At 37.5% G+C, this 17493-nt stretch overlaps 1 protein-coding gene and 1 long non-coding RNA gene across 14 annotated transcripts; one reads left to right on the forward strand and one right to left on the reverse strand.

Moving 5' to 3' along the window:
- Nucleotides 1-664: 664 nt before the first annotated feature.
- LOC136237468 (integumentary mucin A.1-like) lies at nucleotides 665-14633 on the reverse strand. 13 transcript variants are annotated; one of them, XM_066027673.1, is made up of 25 exons: nucleotides 14461-14623; nucleotides 12580-12728; nucleotides 11906-12077; nucleotides 11724-11750; nucleotides 11632-11679; nucleotides 8222-8263; nucleotides 7993-8028; nucleotides 4774-4803; nucleotides 4692-4721; nucleotides 4610-4639; nucleotides 3954-3980; nucleotides 2724-2750; nucleotides 2560-2589; nucleotides 2478-2507; nucleotides 1672-1701; nucleotides 1600-1614; nucleotides 1523-1552; nucleotides 1444-1476; nucleotides 1371-1385; nucleotides 1292-1324; nucleotides 1215-1244; nucleotides 1136-1168; nucleotides 1058-1087; nucleotides 979-1011; nucleotides 665-892 (listed from the first exon to the last, which is right to left on the reverse strand). In XM_066027673.1, exons 1-25 carry the CDS (start codon nucleotides 14465-14467, stop codon nucleotides 762-764), a joined length of 1098 nt encoding a protein of 365 aa, XP_065883745.1. In that variant the 5' UTR covers nucleotides 14468-14623; the 3' UTR covers nucleotides 665-761. The 13 variants fall into 13 exon arrangements, with proteins under 13 accessions (XP_065883745.1, XP_065883744.1, XP_065883756.1 ...); XM_066027672.1 differs by having other exon boundaries at nucleotides 1371-1400; nucleotides 14461-14621; XM_066027684.1 differs by lacking the exon at nucleotides 1600-1614 and having other exon boundaries at nucleotides 14461-14625.
- Nucleotides 14634-15488: 855 nt separating this feature from the next.
- On the forward strand, nucleotides 15489-16681 carry LOC136251205 (uncharacterized). The gene is made up of 3 exons (XR_010698980.1): nucleotides 15489-15884; nucleotides 15952-16039; nucleotides 16309-16681. It is a non-coding gene; the product is annotated as an uncharacterized lncRNA (long non-coding RNA).
- The last annotated feature ends 812 nt before the right edge of the window (nucleotides 16682-17493 follow it).

Consider the following 17493-nt stretch of genomic DNA (forward strand, 5'->3'; position numbering starts at 1 on the left):
GATGTTATTATATGACTTGCTGATAACAACATAATATCACAAATATATCATCATAAGTCATGTGTGCAAGACCTATGCTCTTTTGTCATTATGATCTATTTTATACAACCTCAACGAGAGTGTACAATCACATTCGCCTTTGATTTTTAAAGCATGAAAGTAGTTACCCACAGACTACAGCTACATATTTTACTCAAACGAATGCTTGATGTGGTCGTTCAGTAAGGTTTTACTCTACCCATGCCATTATACACCATGTATTAGAAGTCCAATGTTCCACTAGAAAATACAACCTGTTTGCATTGTGACCAACAAGGCACATAGTTTAAGCCCATTCCACCTACGCATGTCTGATGTAGTGCATATATTTCTTGTGCATAGTCAGACCACTTTTAATATATTCTTGTGTGTGTGTGTGAGCAGGTTCCCAGATTCTGACAGTATGTGTAAGACTAATGCATTCATTATACAGGTAACTATATAAGGAGAGGTGTTGAAACTAAATCACTAGACATGCAGTTACGATAATTAGTATTATAAATGCATTTCGAAGAATCATCATCTTGCTACTGCATTGGTAGTGATCTATAAGGGTATCTATATTTATATCGATTGTTCATGCATGCAAAGTCTGAGTGATGTCCTACCTAAACAAATGTGGATATTCCATTTGAGTACTTATTCTGTAGATATGATTTGATACATGGTCACGTACATAATTATAAGTACACTTCATTACATCCTCAGATAGTCAGTTTTCCTTAATACCTTAACGAAACACACCTGCGCTCTTTGCATGGTTTTTTATGTTGTTTATTACAGCAAAATTTGCATTTGCCACAACTGGTTGCCTGGCAGCCTCTGCACTCACCACAACGCCTCCTCTTCTTACCTAAAATAATAAATAATATTTCATACATGTATCCTAGTTGTTGTACATCAGTTACTATGGTAACATTTTTATTATTAGTTACTTACCATTGGTAAGAGCAACTTGTGGTGTGGAAGTTACTATGGTAACAGTTGTAATACAGAAACACACTCTACGATTACTTACCATTGGGCAGAGCCACTTGTACAGCAGTTACTATAGTAATAGTTTTTATTACAAAAAAAACACTCTATGATAACTTACTATTGGGCCGAGTCACTTGTGGTGTGGTAGTTACTATGGTAACAGTTTTATTACAGAAACACACTCTACGATTACTTACCATTGGGCAGAGCCACTTGTACAGCAGTTACTATAGTAATAGTTTTTATTACAAAAAAACACTCTATGATAACTTACTATTGGGCCGAGTCACTTGTGGTGTGGTAGTTACTATGGTAACAGTTTTATTACAGAAACACACTCTATGATTACTTACCATTGGGCAGAGCCACTTGTACAGCAGTTACTATAGTAAGTTTTTATTACAAAAAAACATTATAATAACTTACCATTGGGCCGAGTCACTTGTGGTGTGGAAGTTACTATGGTAACAGTTTTATTACAGAAACACACTCTACGGTTGCTTACCATTGGGCAGAGCCACTTGTACAGCAGTTACTATAGTAATAGTTTTTAATATAGAAAAGCACTCTATGATAACTTACCGTTGGGCCGAGTCACTTGTGGTGTAGTACACAGGATAAAATATTATTTTGATCAGCACAGATTTTGCTTACCAGTTGTAGATAACTGAGTAGGTGTTGTACCTAAATCAGAAGAGCATTTGAATGGTCCAGAGCAATGCATTATACATAATTACAGTGAAGTGATATAGCAACATTAAAAGACATATGGGAAGTGAACTGTTTATTAGAGCTGAGCGATAGTTGCGATCTATCGATTATCGTGATAGTGAGCAACAATTGTGATAATGATAGTATGCAAATTGCATACTATCGCGATATATCAAAACATCTCTCACAAACATGAATAACAGCAGCAAACATGATAGTGTTGAAGTTGAGGAAACTGTTGAGCATGCACAACAACGATTACAACTGTAATACATAATAATTTACCAATATAGCATTAGAAAACCAGATACGAGATACGTGGTATGTAATTGAATTATTTGTGTGTCATTTATGTGAAGTTGAGTGTCTTTGATAACTAGTAGTACTATCGTGATACTATCATTATCGTGATATAAAAGTTACTATCAAATCGTGATAGTGATAGTTGCACTATCGCTCAGCTCTACTGTTTATACTGTTACATTAATAGCAAAAGCATTAGTGTATTTACTGTTGTAGGATTTTTGAGTGAGAACAAATTTAATGAAACATTTAGTGGATTAATTCACTATTTAGTGGATTAATTCACTAACATAAATTTCACTAAATGGATGAAATAACATCCGTGCTTTGTAACATCCAAGCATACATGCTCAAGTCTGTCGATATACAGGCTGTGCCTATACCAGTACTTAAATCATAATCATTTGTATATGCAGCGTTACAACACACTCTCCATTATTACTTACCACTGATTCGGGGAGCTGCCAGAGTAGTTACTAGGGTGAGATGTATATCATCATTACTGAGCATCTACCATTACACACTTACCACTGGTATGGGGAGCTGTTGGAGTAGTTACTAGGGTGAGATACATATCATTACTACTGAGCATTTACCATTACACACTTACCACTGGTACGGGGAGCTGTTGGAGTTGCTACTAGGGTGAGATACATATCATTATTACTGAGCATTTACCATTACACACTTACCACTGGTACGGGGAGCTGTTGGAGTAGCTACTAGGGTGAGATACATATCATTATTACTGAGCATTTACCATTACACACTTACCACTGGTACGGGGAGCTGTTGGAGTAGCTACTAGGGTGAGATACATATCATTATTACTGAGCATTTAACATTACACACTTACCACTGGTACGGGGAGCTGTTGGAGTAGTTACTAGGGTGAGATACATATCATTATTACTGAGCATTTAACATTACACACTTACCACTGGTACGGGGAGCTGTTGGAGTAGTTACTAGGGTGAGATACATATCATTATTACTGAGCATTTAACATTACACACTTACCACTGGTACGGGGAGCTGTTGGAGTGGCTACTAGGGTGAGATACATATCATTATTACTAAGCATTTAACATTACACACTTACCACTGGTACGGGGAGCTGCCGGAGTAGTTATTAGGGTGAGATGTATATCATCATTACTGAGCATCTACCATTACACACTTACCACTGGTACGGGGAGCTGTTGGAGTAGTTACTAGGGTGAGATACATATCATTATTACTGAGCATTTACCATTACACACTTACCACTGGTATGGGGAGCTGTTGGAGTAGCTACTAGGGTGAGATACATATCATTATTACTGAGCATTTAACATTAAACACTTACCACTGGTACGGGGAGCTGCCGGAGTAGTTACTAGGGTGAGATGTATATCATCATTACTGAGCATCTACCATTACACACTTACCACTGGTACGGGGAGCTGTTGGAGTAGTTACTAGGGTGAGATACATATCATTATTACTGAGCATTTACCATTACACACTTACCACTGGTACGGGGAGCTGTTGGAGTAGCTACTAGGGTGAGATACATATCATTATTACTGAGCATTTACCATTACACACTTACCACTGGTACGGGGAGCTGTTGGAGTAGCTACTAGGGTGAGATACATATCATTATTACTGAGCATTTAACATTACACACTTACCACTGGTACGGGGAGCTGTTGGAGTAGCTACTAGGGTGAGATACATATCATTATTACTGAGCATTTAACATTACACACTTACCACTGGTACGGGGAGCTGTTGGAGTAGCTACTAGGGTGAGATACATATCATTATTACTGAGCATCTACCATTACACACTTACCACTGGTACGGGGAGCTGTTGGAGTAGTTACTAGGGTGAGATACATATCATTATTACTGAACATCTACCATTACACACTTACCACTGGTACGGGGAGCTATTGGAGTAGCTACTAGGGTGAGATACATATCATTATTACTGAGCATTTAACATTACACACTTACCACTGGTACGGGGAGCTGCCGGAGTAGTTACTAGGGTGAGATGTATATCATCATTACTGAGCATCTACCATTACACACTTACCACTGGTACGGGGAGCTGTTGGAGTAGTTACTAGGGTGAGATACATATCATTATTACTGAGCATTTACCATTACACACTTACCACTGGTACGGGGAGCTGTTGGAGTAGCTACTAGGGTGAGATACATATCATTATTACTGAGCATTAAACATTACACACTTACCACTGGTACGGGGAGCTGTTGGAGTAGCTACTAGGGTGAGATACATATCATTATTACTGAGCATTTAACATTACACACTTACCACTGGTACGGGGAGCTGTTGGAGTAGCTACTAGGGTGAGATACATATCATTATTACTGAGCATCTACCATTACACACTTACCACTGGTACGGGGAGCTGTTGGAGTAGCTACTAGGGTGAGATACATATCATTATTACTGAACATCTACCATTACACACTTACCACTGGTACGGGGAGCTATTGGAGTAGCTACTAGGGTGAGATGTATATCATTATTACTGAGTATTTATCATTACACACTTACCACTGGTACGGAGAGCTGTTGGAGTAGTTACTAGGGTGAGATACATATCATTATCACTGAGCATCTACCATTACACACTTACCACTGGTACGGGGAGCTATTGGAGTAGTTACTAGGGTGAGATGTATATCATTATTACTGAGCATTTACCATTACACACTTACCACTAGTATGGGGAGCTGCCGGATTAGTTACTAGGGTGAAATATAGAGTATATCATTATTACTGAGCTTTTTAAATTATTACCACTGGTATGAGAAATTGCAGGCATACATAGTACCAAATAGAAGGATTTCACCAAGAGGAGAAAGTTTTGTGTATCACCAAGATTCAAAAATTTTGAGGAAGAAATTTTAAATCTTTATGTGTTAAGAAGAATGCCAGCTGCACATTTCAGGGAGTAGGGATGAGAGAGATTTTTCATGGGTAGTAGCTTATCCACAAAAAATTGAGACCATTGGAAAAAACCTGCTATATGGTATTAAGAGTATATTCTTGATGGTGTGTGTAAATTATTGTGTGACATTGCTGACTACAGTCTACAGTATATAGACAGCAATTACAACCCACAAGTATAGTACACATGTACATATGTTGGTATTTCACTGTTGCTGTTAGCTCAAAAACCTGAGAAACCAGTGAAAAATTATTTATCCATTTTGAAAGCATATATGCCAGTAATGTTATACACAATAATTAAGTGTATCACCAGTGTACTACTATAAATTTTAAACCCATACAGTAATGGTATTTACTTACTACGGTTAGTGATACAGCTAGTAATTAAATGTATAGCTATTAGCTTCTTGGTCCTTTATAGTCTACCAATTGCAATTTACCTTATTATCATCACTTATCAATTGATGAATTCTACTGAGTAATGTACAAGAAAGACGAATAAAGCCACTAAGTACAGTACAAGGTAAATACTTTATGTTTACAAAACAGAGTGGGGTATAATTTTACACTGTAACTATTAAATTAGAAACAAGACCAATTCTCTTCAAAAATACTGTACTGTAACACTATTGAAGGACGTTTTCTTTTACTTGGAGGACTAATATTAGAGTTTCAAATTTTGGAAGATTTGCTTTAATATTACATTTGTGACCAGCTGTGCAAAAATCAACTGTTTTCGCAAAATTCTATTTTGCTATAAAAACCGAGAAAAAAACATATTGAAATAAACTAGGTAAAATTCGTGTGGTACATAAAAATTTTTGTATGTTTCAATTGCATTGGTATATACACTACCAATAAAACCTATACACCACCAGGTTTGCCTGTTCATAAGAAAATCCTTATTTTGTGTCATTAATGTTTCAGCAGTTCACCAATGTTACAACATCTCTGCTTTCACCTCCCTGATAGCCTTGCAATATTACATTACATTTTTGTGTTTGTATGTACAGCTCATGGTACTTGGGCTATGGCGCTTATTTATGATGCGGTAGAAATAAAGTTTTCTGCTGTCATTTAATTGTGGAAAGGCCTTCTTCTTTGTCCACATGGAGATATACAGGGGAAACACTACACCTTGATCGATGTGCCAGTTCATGGTGAACAGACTGAGCCAAAGCCTGTCTCCATGCTTGTTTCAGTTGTGAGTTATGATGATTGATTAAACAAGTGCCTGCAATTTATTTGCTGTATCGTTGCTGCACATTCCTGTTCCAATTGTCTAGTGCTATAACTCAGATGCTATACAAAAGACTGAAACTTTGGCTGTCCACTCCTTTGATACTATACGTAGATAACAAAGAAGCAATAAAATGAATGCATGAAAACGGCCGGTTATGCTCAGAAATGTGAGAAACCAAGCTTCCACGTACACAAACTCACATTCACTATATAAACAACAAATGAATTGCTGCACTCAATTTCCACCTTCTTTGTGCAGCAAAGAGGAGGTATGATTTCTGTGCACAGAGATGGACATCATACTTCATCAATTCAGAGTGATTTTAGCACAAGCACAAGCCATGGGTTCTTCTCACTCCCACAATTAGCCCACTTATACAAGTACACAAAAAAATTGACATTTCAACTAGAGTAGGGACCATAGCACATCGATAAAAAGTACTGAAACAAGTTGGAATAGTGCATGATATTAAATCACAGTAAAACAATAAGTGGAATATCCCTACTGTGCATTTCCATTATGGTATCTTGAGCACAGTAGAATTTTTATTGTTTTACAGTGATTTAATATCGTGTACTACTCCAGCTTGTTTCAGTACTTTTTGTTGATGTGTTATGGTCAGTTGAAAATTCCAATTTTTTTGTGTACTTGTTTGTTAACTTTTTATTTCAATGGTGAACCCATGTATCCTGCCTTAATGGTGCCGCGCACCCCAGCTGTTAATTATTGCCTGAAAAGTGAGATATTCATTATGCTTTGCTGTTCACTATGTTCAACCCATTACACAGCATTATGAATCAAGAACTATTCAAAAAGCATCTCCAATCAAAGTAGCCACTATGAAAAATACTGATGATTTGTTCCATTATGAAGGGGTGCTACTACCAAATCAACACCTTTCGCTGTCAGCAAAGATGATGGGACACAAAGGAGGTCACTGGTAAGTCCATGAAGAATGCATTGTACATACTGCAGTATGCCAAAAGGCACGTGTCCAGCTGAAGCAACGTGGAAAAATCAAGCCCATAGCCTTAGCCATTATTGAGTTATGCTTGTCTGAAGTCATCAGTCAGTCAGTCAGTCAGTAGAAAATTCCGTTTTGTAATTTAAAAAAAAGTTCATAGCAACTTGCTGAAAGCATTCCGGGTCAGATCTGAAAGCTTGTTTTTATCTAAACAATACTGCTTCAATGTCGTCAGGTAAAAGTGAGGCAGTTTTTGGGTGATGCTTTTTCATGGGCCACACCCACACCTTTGTGGTCCTTACTATACAGTACAATTGCACTGTATGATATACTTTCTGCAACAACTTTAAACAGGCTATAGGACCAGGTGTCCTACAGACCTTCAGCACTTATGCTGTAAAGCCTTAATGAATAAATAAATAAAATATTATCCCACCAACAGAAAAAGAAAAAAAATCTGCCAAACTGGACACATTTTAAGCATCACATTTGGCCCATACAGTAACAGCTTAGATTTTTTTTGTGAAATATTTGTCTATATAGCCCTATGTACATAGGCATTGTAAAGTTATATACTGTACCTTGATTCATATAATGATGTTTTGAGTGTGGAAGCTGGATTTTGTCAAATAAAAAATAATTCCAAGCTACCAATCAGTTTATACAGTGATTAAAATTTTTAGATAACAGATTTTTGAAAATACACACCATTTTGTTCTTGGATTCTGCAAAGCAAACTCTAGAAAGTTTGAAATGTAAAATACACAACAAGCATACCATCCATGTCCTCTGGCAAGTCACCACCTTGATCTCCTAAAGATTTACAACAAAACCAAAATTACACACACATGCACACAACCTCTCTAACAAAAAGTATTCGTACACAATCAATGACTCGATTCTACACACTCTTGTCTTTATGTCCATATTATTATACCTTACTTGCTGAAACCCATTAGAAAGCAATCAAAATAACTACATGCATACATAAAAATGATATACGTACCATCCTGAGTTCTGACATCATCATCTTCATGTTGATACTCAGCTATAACCATTCCCAGGACAACAACATAGTGAATGATATACACACGTTAGTGCTGAGCAATATCCGTGGTCTGTTTTTGATACTGTTTAATGTCTTAACACTGCAATACCGTAGATTTAAAATAATAGTTTTTACTACTGTATTTTTAACCACAGTAAAATGTCTGGCTCAGTATTTAGAAGCGAGTTCAGAAGGCAGGTACATTTTTGAGCAGAGATTTCTGTACAGTCTTCTGTAAACCCTTCACTGACTCGGCAAAGCTGAGAGGCACATTAAGGCATATCTACCCCGGGCTGACCATTTTCTAAAACAGTTAGACACCAAACACTAGCATCTTTGTGGCATAAACGGTTTGTAGCAGGTGATAGAATGACACAACAGAAACCTTGGCTATTCTATGTTGCTTTATTCTAATACCTCCTACTCAGCATTTATGTCTTAAAGACCCTGGTATGTGGTGTCTAGCTATAACTAAGCTGCTGTGATACAATTACATCTTGAGTACAAATGCTTTAAAGTTTGTACTTTTGTATCTGGATCTAGTAGTAGAGGTCTAAAATGGCATCTAAGGAATACCAATAATATAGTTATACCGCAGTATCAAGTATCAATATCATACCATCTATGAGATATTAAAACTGTTCAGCACTAACACACATATACATCATAAAATAAATAGCCAGCTACATACATCCTATATGTACACACATACTGAATACTTGGTTGTGAGAAGGAACTTTGAAGTACAGCTATAGTTTCCCACTAGGGAACTGTGAACAGCTGCTGAAAGTCTATGAAGATAAGAAGCAAAATCCTTATCAAACCCTACAACTTGCTAAAAACCAGGCGCCTGTGCAGTTTAAAATTATTTAAACATTATAGGTTTTTTCATTACTTTTGTTGAAATGCATTATTCAAGAAAGTCTTACAGATTAAAATTTCTAATTTGACTTTATTGAATGATGTGCTTGACTGCTATTATTATTATAGTTAGACACATTAATATTTCTTTAAGCTGTGGGGTATCTGTATGCACAATATTATCTATCAAACAGTACGGTAGTATTGTTTAGTATAGCTTTTCCTAAAATGAATGGTGCGGGCCAAACTTCTGCTGTTAAAAAAATATCACATGTGAAGAAAAACGAAGAGTCTTGGTGCATCTACCATCAAATCCAGCATTAAAACTGAACCAGTGAGCTATAAAATAGACAAAAATCCACCTTTGGTTTGCCTGTCTTAACCAGAGTCACAAAGCTAGAGGCCAAACAAAGTAGTGAGTATAGCCTTCATTTCATGCCACAGTAACAACTCATCCATGGCGTTGCCTTTTCTGGTTGCAATAAGGGTTTGCCTTATGAGTTGCTAGATGCCTTGTTAATAATAATAAGCTCACTGTGTAATAAGGTCACCAGTATAAAAGCCAGTCAACTTGATAACCCCTAAATGTGTGATTTATGTACAAAGTGATGTAGCCACCTGTCAATAAGGTTGAAAATTTTGGCCCAAAAGTGACTGGAACAGATCAGAGTGTTTCTTTATATTAAATACCATAATTATTTACTTGGTTAAACACCGGACTTTAATAGTCGCCAGACTTGAATAGTGGCTGCATTGTGCCTTAAAAATAGAGCATATACACACAGTCCTTGATTATTCTAAGGAGTTTTCTGCTTATTATTGGGTCAGGAAACTGAAGTATACTATAACGCAGTATTGTTCTCAGTAAAGAAAGAACAATAGTTATTCTAGTCTACATAATGTGTCTAGGGATTATTTTATTTATTTATTTGGTTTAACCACAAGGTAAGGGGGTACAGGACAGCGTTGAAACCGGGTCGGGTCATCTGGGTCACATTTTCTCCGGGTCATCCGGGTCTGACCCGGTTTACAATTTATCCGGGTCTGACCCGGATTGGATCATGTGAGAAACGAAATTGTTCGTTTGACGACGTGGAAACTTATAAACGCTATCGCGTAGCTCTTTCGTGAGCCACGCCCACTTATCGCATTACCAACATACGCTCAGCCACGCCCATTTGTTAGTATGTAGCACGAAACTGAGGGTATCTATGGTGAGGGGTAGCTATTGTCAGTAGGTGAAGACCTTTTTTTTTTGGTCTTCAACCTACAGCTAGCTGAAGTTGCAATATTTACTCAACACGAATCGAACGCTCAAAATGTAGACTCGTTCGCTCGCTTGAGACTAGCCGAAATACGTCTCGGCTTTAATTAATCCGGGTCAATCCGGGTCACATCCGGGTCAAATCTGGGTCTGACCCAGATTGCTATCCGGGTCAGTGGGTCATCCGGGTCAGCAGTAGTGACCCGGTTTCAACGTTGGTACAGGAGCCTGGAGGCAACAAGGGGTACCTACAAAAACAACAATTAATACAAAAACAAGAACACATAATAGCTCAACATTACAAAAACAAATTGAGTACATAAGTTAGAAATCTATTCTACATACAAGAAAAAGGTTACGTAAAACAAAGAAACTTATACAAAAGCTGTTTAAAAGTGGCACAGTGGGAGATGGAGTGAATGGAGTTACACATAATCGATACAATTTACAAGGAATACCTATGGATTGTTTACACAAGAGAGATAGAGAGTGTGATGTTGTTGGAGCAGTGGAGAAGGTAAAGTGATCACTAAAGTACACATTTACTGTTTCCTTTTAATGCACATTGCGTTGACATGTGCTAGAGTTACTAAATGTAAAGTTAGTATACATACTCATCCTATAAAAACAGTGCTATACTGAATAGTCGTCGCACTCTAAGAGCTGCTTAAGAAATAACCACTACCCTTAAATAATGGCTGCCCTTAAGTACTTTAAACTCGGCTATAGTAGCCAAGGCGTTAACCAAGTAAATACGGTACATATGCTCATCCAAGAGTACCAGTCTGGAAGTGAAGATTAGTGTCTGACGTAATTCAGAAAAAAAAAAAATTAGTACTAAAATAGGCATATAGTGTAAACAGCACTTTTAATGTTATAGCCTAAGGAAACATATTGTATACTTTTTGATAAAAACTGATAAAGGAAAGCACCCTGGCCTTCCGAAGACATTTCAATTCAAATTTTATTTACTATTCAGTAGACAGACAGGGCTCCAAATCCAAACTCCCTTCCAGAAAATCCTGGCTACATCCCTGAAGTATGGACAAACCCAAAATGTACGTGAAACACTTTACACACACTCTCACACACACAGTCACTCCGTCACACACACGCGCGCGCACGCATGCACGCACGCATGCACACACACAACACACAAAACACACACACACACACACACACACAAAACACACACACACACACACACACAAAACACACACACACACATACAACACACACAAACCTATGCCATCATCTTCAATAATTTCTTCCTCCTCATCATCAGTTGTGTCTGCTATGCGCATAAGCATTGTGATAACTCGGGACTTTATGTACCTGTTTGATTTTCGGAATTATGAAGTCCTGCAAGAATGGACATTCATTATAGCCATATGTACAATGCAAGTGCAATGTAAAATTAAGGTTACTGTGTAACATAACACACTGTGCTACATACCAATACCCTATGCACAAAAGTACACTGTAGAATATTAAAAGTGCAATGTAGAATAACATACGCAAATAAGCTTTGACGAAACGCCTCCAGTAATTTCTGATAGTTTTGAACTTCTTTGCAAATGCCTTGCCAGCTCCCTTAGAAGTCAGGTGATACCATGTATCCCTTTTATCATTTTTTTTGTGCATGAGGATAAAAAAATCAGCCCCACAGGATTTGTTCATCATCAATGCCTACATAATATACATATGTGAACTCATACCAACATGTATGTATGCAAACACAGCTAGCTGCCACCCAATATAATCAGCATTAATATTATGGTACTGGAGAACCATGGACTACTATCAGTTGTTGACATGTACCATTTATTTGTCCATAGTTGAGTTTTAACCACACTCAAAATCTAGTGGAATGTGAGCTTACACTATTTCTTGAGAGGTGGATAGGATACTGGGAGCCTTTGAACAAAGAGAATAAGTATGCCCATTCCCATATGAATTTCAATGTACTGTAAGTTACATAAAAACAACACAATGAAGGATTAGCTAACATGCAGTGTGTTATAAAGGTATGCAACCAAATCAACTACGTACTTATACAGTAGCTTTTTGCAAAACATAGCATTTTTGAAAACAGGTTTAGTCCTGGATGTATTTGTTTACAGAGGTGTGCACATTGTAATCTGAATATCAACATATACATACATGTATGAGAACACAAATGTGCATGTACCTTTTGACGCAAACAAGCCCACGCTTTATACGCGTGCTTTATTTGCTTTATCTTTGGAGCACGTTTTGGGAATTCTGTCTTACAGAAGTCACAAAAGTGACATCTTGGATAACACCGAGTACCACAGTGTGCACATGTCTTCATCAAAGCTACCAAAACAAAGCGAGATGATGTGTATAATATAAACCAACAGTTGTATAATATAAACCAACAGTGTACAAAAATTGTCACAATAAATTCTTATCAATGTAGATGTCATATCATAGTACCGTATAATAGGGATCATGGAGGCTTACTTTCACAATATAAATTAGACCAGAAATCAACCTTACAATATGGTACAGATTGGATCTATCGTTTCACTGGTAGTCGAGTGTATCTGTGCACAGGTTGAAGGAAACACGCGTGTACATTGCCTACACGTTTAAAGTAACTCGCGTGTATATTGCAGTATGTACCAACGAGTTTGAAGAAAGTCTTGTTCATTCTACTCACTAGTTAGCTATGTGGGAAATTCTAGCCACCTCAAAAACTATGCTTGAGTTGTTTACCCATGAAAACTTAAATGTTTGTTCTTATTAACATTCATCTTATACCAAACCTTTCGAAAACCAAAACAATACAGTATAGTACGTATGTACTGCAATTATTAAAATCCAGCATAGCGTTAACAGTTTAATGATCAATGTTCATTCACAAGTATAAAAGCTACAATATAATTATATTCAGCCACTGCATCAGTGCTCAATACAATGTCTCTACAGACCAGCATGCAAATGGTCAGCCATCGGTACACAATAGTATGCAGCTTACATATACATAATGCTTTTTAAAGTTTATCTTTATAAGTCACAATGTCAGACCATTTGTAATTCAGTTGGTCACTGTTGATTTGGGTTGGAAAGACAGGCTGTTATTTTGAGCTCTGTACATTTTTTTGATATTTTACTACTTAGTATTGATCAGTCAGAAACTGGTGAGACTTTACTGGTTGATCACTTTCTCAAAAAAATTGCATACTACTGGCACCTAGTCACTCCTTCCCTGGGAGAATTTGACATTTTGTTTGTGTGCATGCACACAAATTCTATTGATCTTTAACCATATAATATCAAGAATAAATAATAAAAGAGAATGTCTAACTCCAATACTGGTCATTAAAAATGACAGCCACAAGTCCACAGGCTTCCCTTGGATTTACAGGAAGGGTGTTAAAAAGCACCATTCTTGACCTTTTAGCAGGACAATTAATGCAGTCCTGGTTAAGACAGCTAAGGCCACTCCAAATAAATTTTTTGTTTCCTGTCCTGGACTCAGGCATATTTGCATTCGGGCAGGCGGTCCATTTCCATTATTTCATTATACGATTGGCAGCTTTTCAAGCCATTATTTGCCTGGCACAACCATAAAAAGCTGCATAAAAGCATGCTTAACCTTGTTCCTTCCCTTTCAAGTTAAGTTGCAAAAATAGCACTAACGTGAAGTTTGTGCCGACTTGATAGCACTGCTGACCCTGGCTTTTACTGAGCCTGTCAGTATGTAAGGAAAATAATGGAAGAATACGGAATAGAATATTTAGAGCTGACAGTAACTAGATGCGGGCGGTGGACGGGAAACAGATTATTTACTTGGAGTGGCCTAATCCCCAGACACTAGCACTGAGCAGGACTCTAGATGGCAGCTATTAAGTGACCAACCAACCAATAGTTGGTTACCCAGGCGCTCTTTTTAGGCAGATGAGGGCCGATCACTGGGACTACTAATCCAATACACACTGATACATTGTTACTAGGCTCAATAACACACATAACAGCAAAATTTTGCTCTCTTTGTAGAGAAAAACGTCAAAAGTTTCGATATAATAATAATATACAGACGTACCAGGCATCTAGAAAAAGGATCACAATCAACCGCCAATTCAGTATCGTCTTTTCGATTGTGGAACTAGGTCTGCGCTCTGCCTGTGGAAACAAACTCGATCCAAAGATACCTACCGAATACTCTCGTACACTACTCGAGATAATACTTACACCAAATAGGTAGAAATAACGCGGAAATCTCTATATACGTATTTCGTTTAAATAAGAATGATATTAGGTTGCATCCGGGTCACATTTTCTCCGGGTCCTACCCGGTTTACAAATTATAGGGGTCTGACCCGGATTGGATCACGTGAGAAACGAAATTGTTCGTTTGACGACGTGGAAACTTATAAACGCTATCGCGTAGCTCTTTCGTGAGCCACGCCCACTTATCGCGTTACCAACATACGTTCAGCTAGGCCCATTTATTAGTAAGTGCTGTAGCACAAAACTGAGGGTATATTATTATTTTATTATTATTAATTAGCAAAGCCCACCAGGGGCAACACGCTAATGTGCATTACAAATCACAAATTGTTTAGCTTATCTATAATGTTCTTAAAAGTGTCAAGGTTAATTGTGTCAATGTTGTCAATTTTCAAGTTATTCCAATCAATAATTGTTCTTGGCAGAAAAGAATACTTATATAAATCAATTCTGGATTGCAGCTGTGCAAATTTGAGGGGATTATTGGCACGAGTATATGATACAGGGGTTGGCTGGGGTAAACAATGGTTTGGTAGCACCAGTAAGTTTCTTACAATCTTGAATAATAATATAAGTCTAGCATTCCTTCTCCTACTTTTTAAACTTGGCCATTGAAGGTAATTAAGCATATCTGTAATACTGTGTTGTTGACTGGATCTGTGCCATGGTTTATTAAGAACAAATCTTGCAGCTCGGTGTTGGATCATTTCTAATTTGCTAACTGTTATTATTATTATTAATTAGCAAAGCCCACCAGGGGCAACACGCTAATGTGCATTACAAATCACAAATTGCTTAGCTTATTTATAGTGTTCTTAAAAGTGTCAAGGTTAATTGTGTCAATGTTGTCAATTTTCAAGTTATTCCAATCAATAATTGTTCTTGGCAGAAAAGAATACTTATATAAATCAATTCTGGATTGCAGTTGTGCAAATTTGAGGGGATTATTGGCACGAGTATATGATACAGGGGTTGGCTGGGGTAAACAATGATTTGGTAGCACCAGTAAGTTTCTTACAATCTTGAATAATAATATAAGTCTAGCATTCCTTCTCCTACTTTTTAAACTTGGCCATTGAAGGTAATTAAGCATATCTGTAATACTGTGTTGTTGACTGGATCTGTGCCATGGTTTATTAAGAACAAATCTTGCAGCTCGGTGTTGGATCATTTCTAATTTGCTAACTGTTGTTTGGTGATAAGGATCCCAGATGGCTGAGCAGTATTCAATAGAAGGTAACAATAATTGTTTGTATAAGTGTTCTTTGATTTGTATTGGGGCATTATATAAATTCCTTTTCAGAAATCCAAGAAGACGGTTTGCCTTTCCACAAATATAGTTAACATGAGGTTCCCATAATAGTGTATGATGGAGGCGGATACCAAGATAGGTCTGCTCTGATACAATATTCAATGGAATATTAGACATTTTATATGTAAAAGTGCTTTTACTGTGGTGGGTTGTAAATTGTAAAATATTGCATTTGGGAATGTTAAATTCCATCAGCCAGTTGCTAGCCCATTGTGTTAAGGAATCTAAGTCATTTTGCAGTATTCTGTGATCGTTGGGTGTAGCTATAGTTTTAAAGAGTAGAATGTTGTCAGCAAATAATCTAATTTCACTCTTGATGTTTGATACAATATCGTTAATGTAAATTAGGAACAACACAGGACCAAGTACGGAACCTTGTGGAACACCAGATGTAACTTGACATGTAGAAGATCTAGAGCCTTCTACTACAACCTGTTGGGTACGACCATGAAGGAAGGACTCTAGCCACTGTAAGACAGTTCCTCTTATACCATAGTAATTTAATTTGTAGAGAAGTCTAGAATGAGCTACTCTGTCGAACGCTTTAGAAAAGTCTAATATAGCAGCATCAACTTGCAGGTTCCTGTCAATATCTTTTGCAATGTCATTAACAGTAATGAGTAGTTGAGTCTCACAGGAATGTTTTGATCTAAATCCAAACTGGTTGTCTGAAAGAATATTGTGGTCCTCCAAATGCTTCATAATTTGACTCACGATGATATGCTCCGTTGTTTTACAAACTACTGAGGTGAGTGAGATAGAACGGTAGTTGCCTGGGTGAGCTTTGGAACCTTTTTTAAATATTGGGGTGACATAGGCATGCTTCCATTGTAATGGGACTTCACCAGATTCTAGTGATTGTTTGAAAATATGAGTTAGAATGGGAGATAATTCGGCAGCTGTGGCCTTCAGTACATACGGATGCAAGGAGTCAGGTCCTGGGGATTTGGATGTGTCACAGGTACTTAACAAGTTGTAGACTCCTTGTTCGGTAATCTCAAATGTAGGTAAAGATGGAAATAAGGATGGACCTTTGTCAGGGTATCTATGGTGAGGGGTAGCTATTGTCAGTAGGTGATTACCTTTTTTTTCTTTTGGTCTTCAACCTATAGCTAAGCTGAAGTTGCAATATTTACTCAACACGAATCGAACGCTCAAAACGTAGTCTCGCTCGCTCGAGACTAGCCGAAACATAGCTCTTATCGCACGCCTCGGCTTTAATTAATCCGGATTGCTATCCGGGTCAGTGGGTCATCCGGGTCAGCAGTAGTGACCCGGGGCTGCACTTGTATAATAACTAGAGTTATAAGTTCATGTCAGTAGAGCAATCCCCTGACAGCTAAATTGTTATTTATTATTATTATTAGCACTTTACAGTGACCAGCACTGAAGGTCTGACAGCAACATGTGCTGCAGCCTTATAGGATTACCTAACCTAATTTCAAGGACTTAGACCTAGTGACTTGACTTACTGACCGATAAGGTGTAACAGAAAAGGGGCCAAAGTAAGGAAAAAAATCCCTCCAACCCCAG

The sequence above is a fragment of the Dysidea avara genome, chromosome 1, assembly GCF_963678975.1.
Source record: "Dysidea avara chromosome 1, odDysAvar1.4, whole genome shotgun sequence".
NCBI lineage: Eukaryota > Metazoa > Porifera > Demospongiae > Dictyoceratida > Dysideidae > Dysidea > Dysidea avara.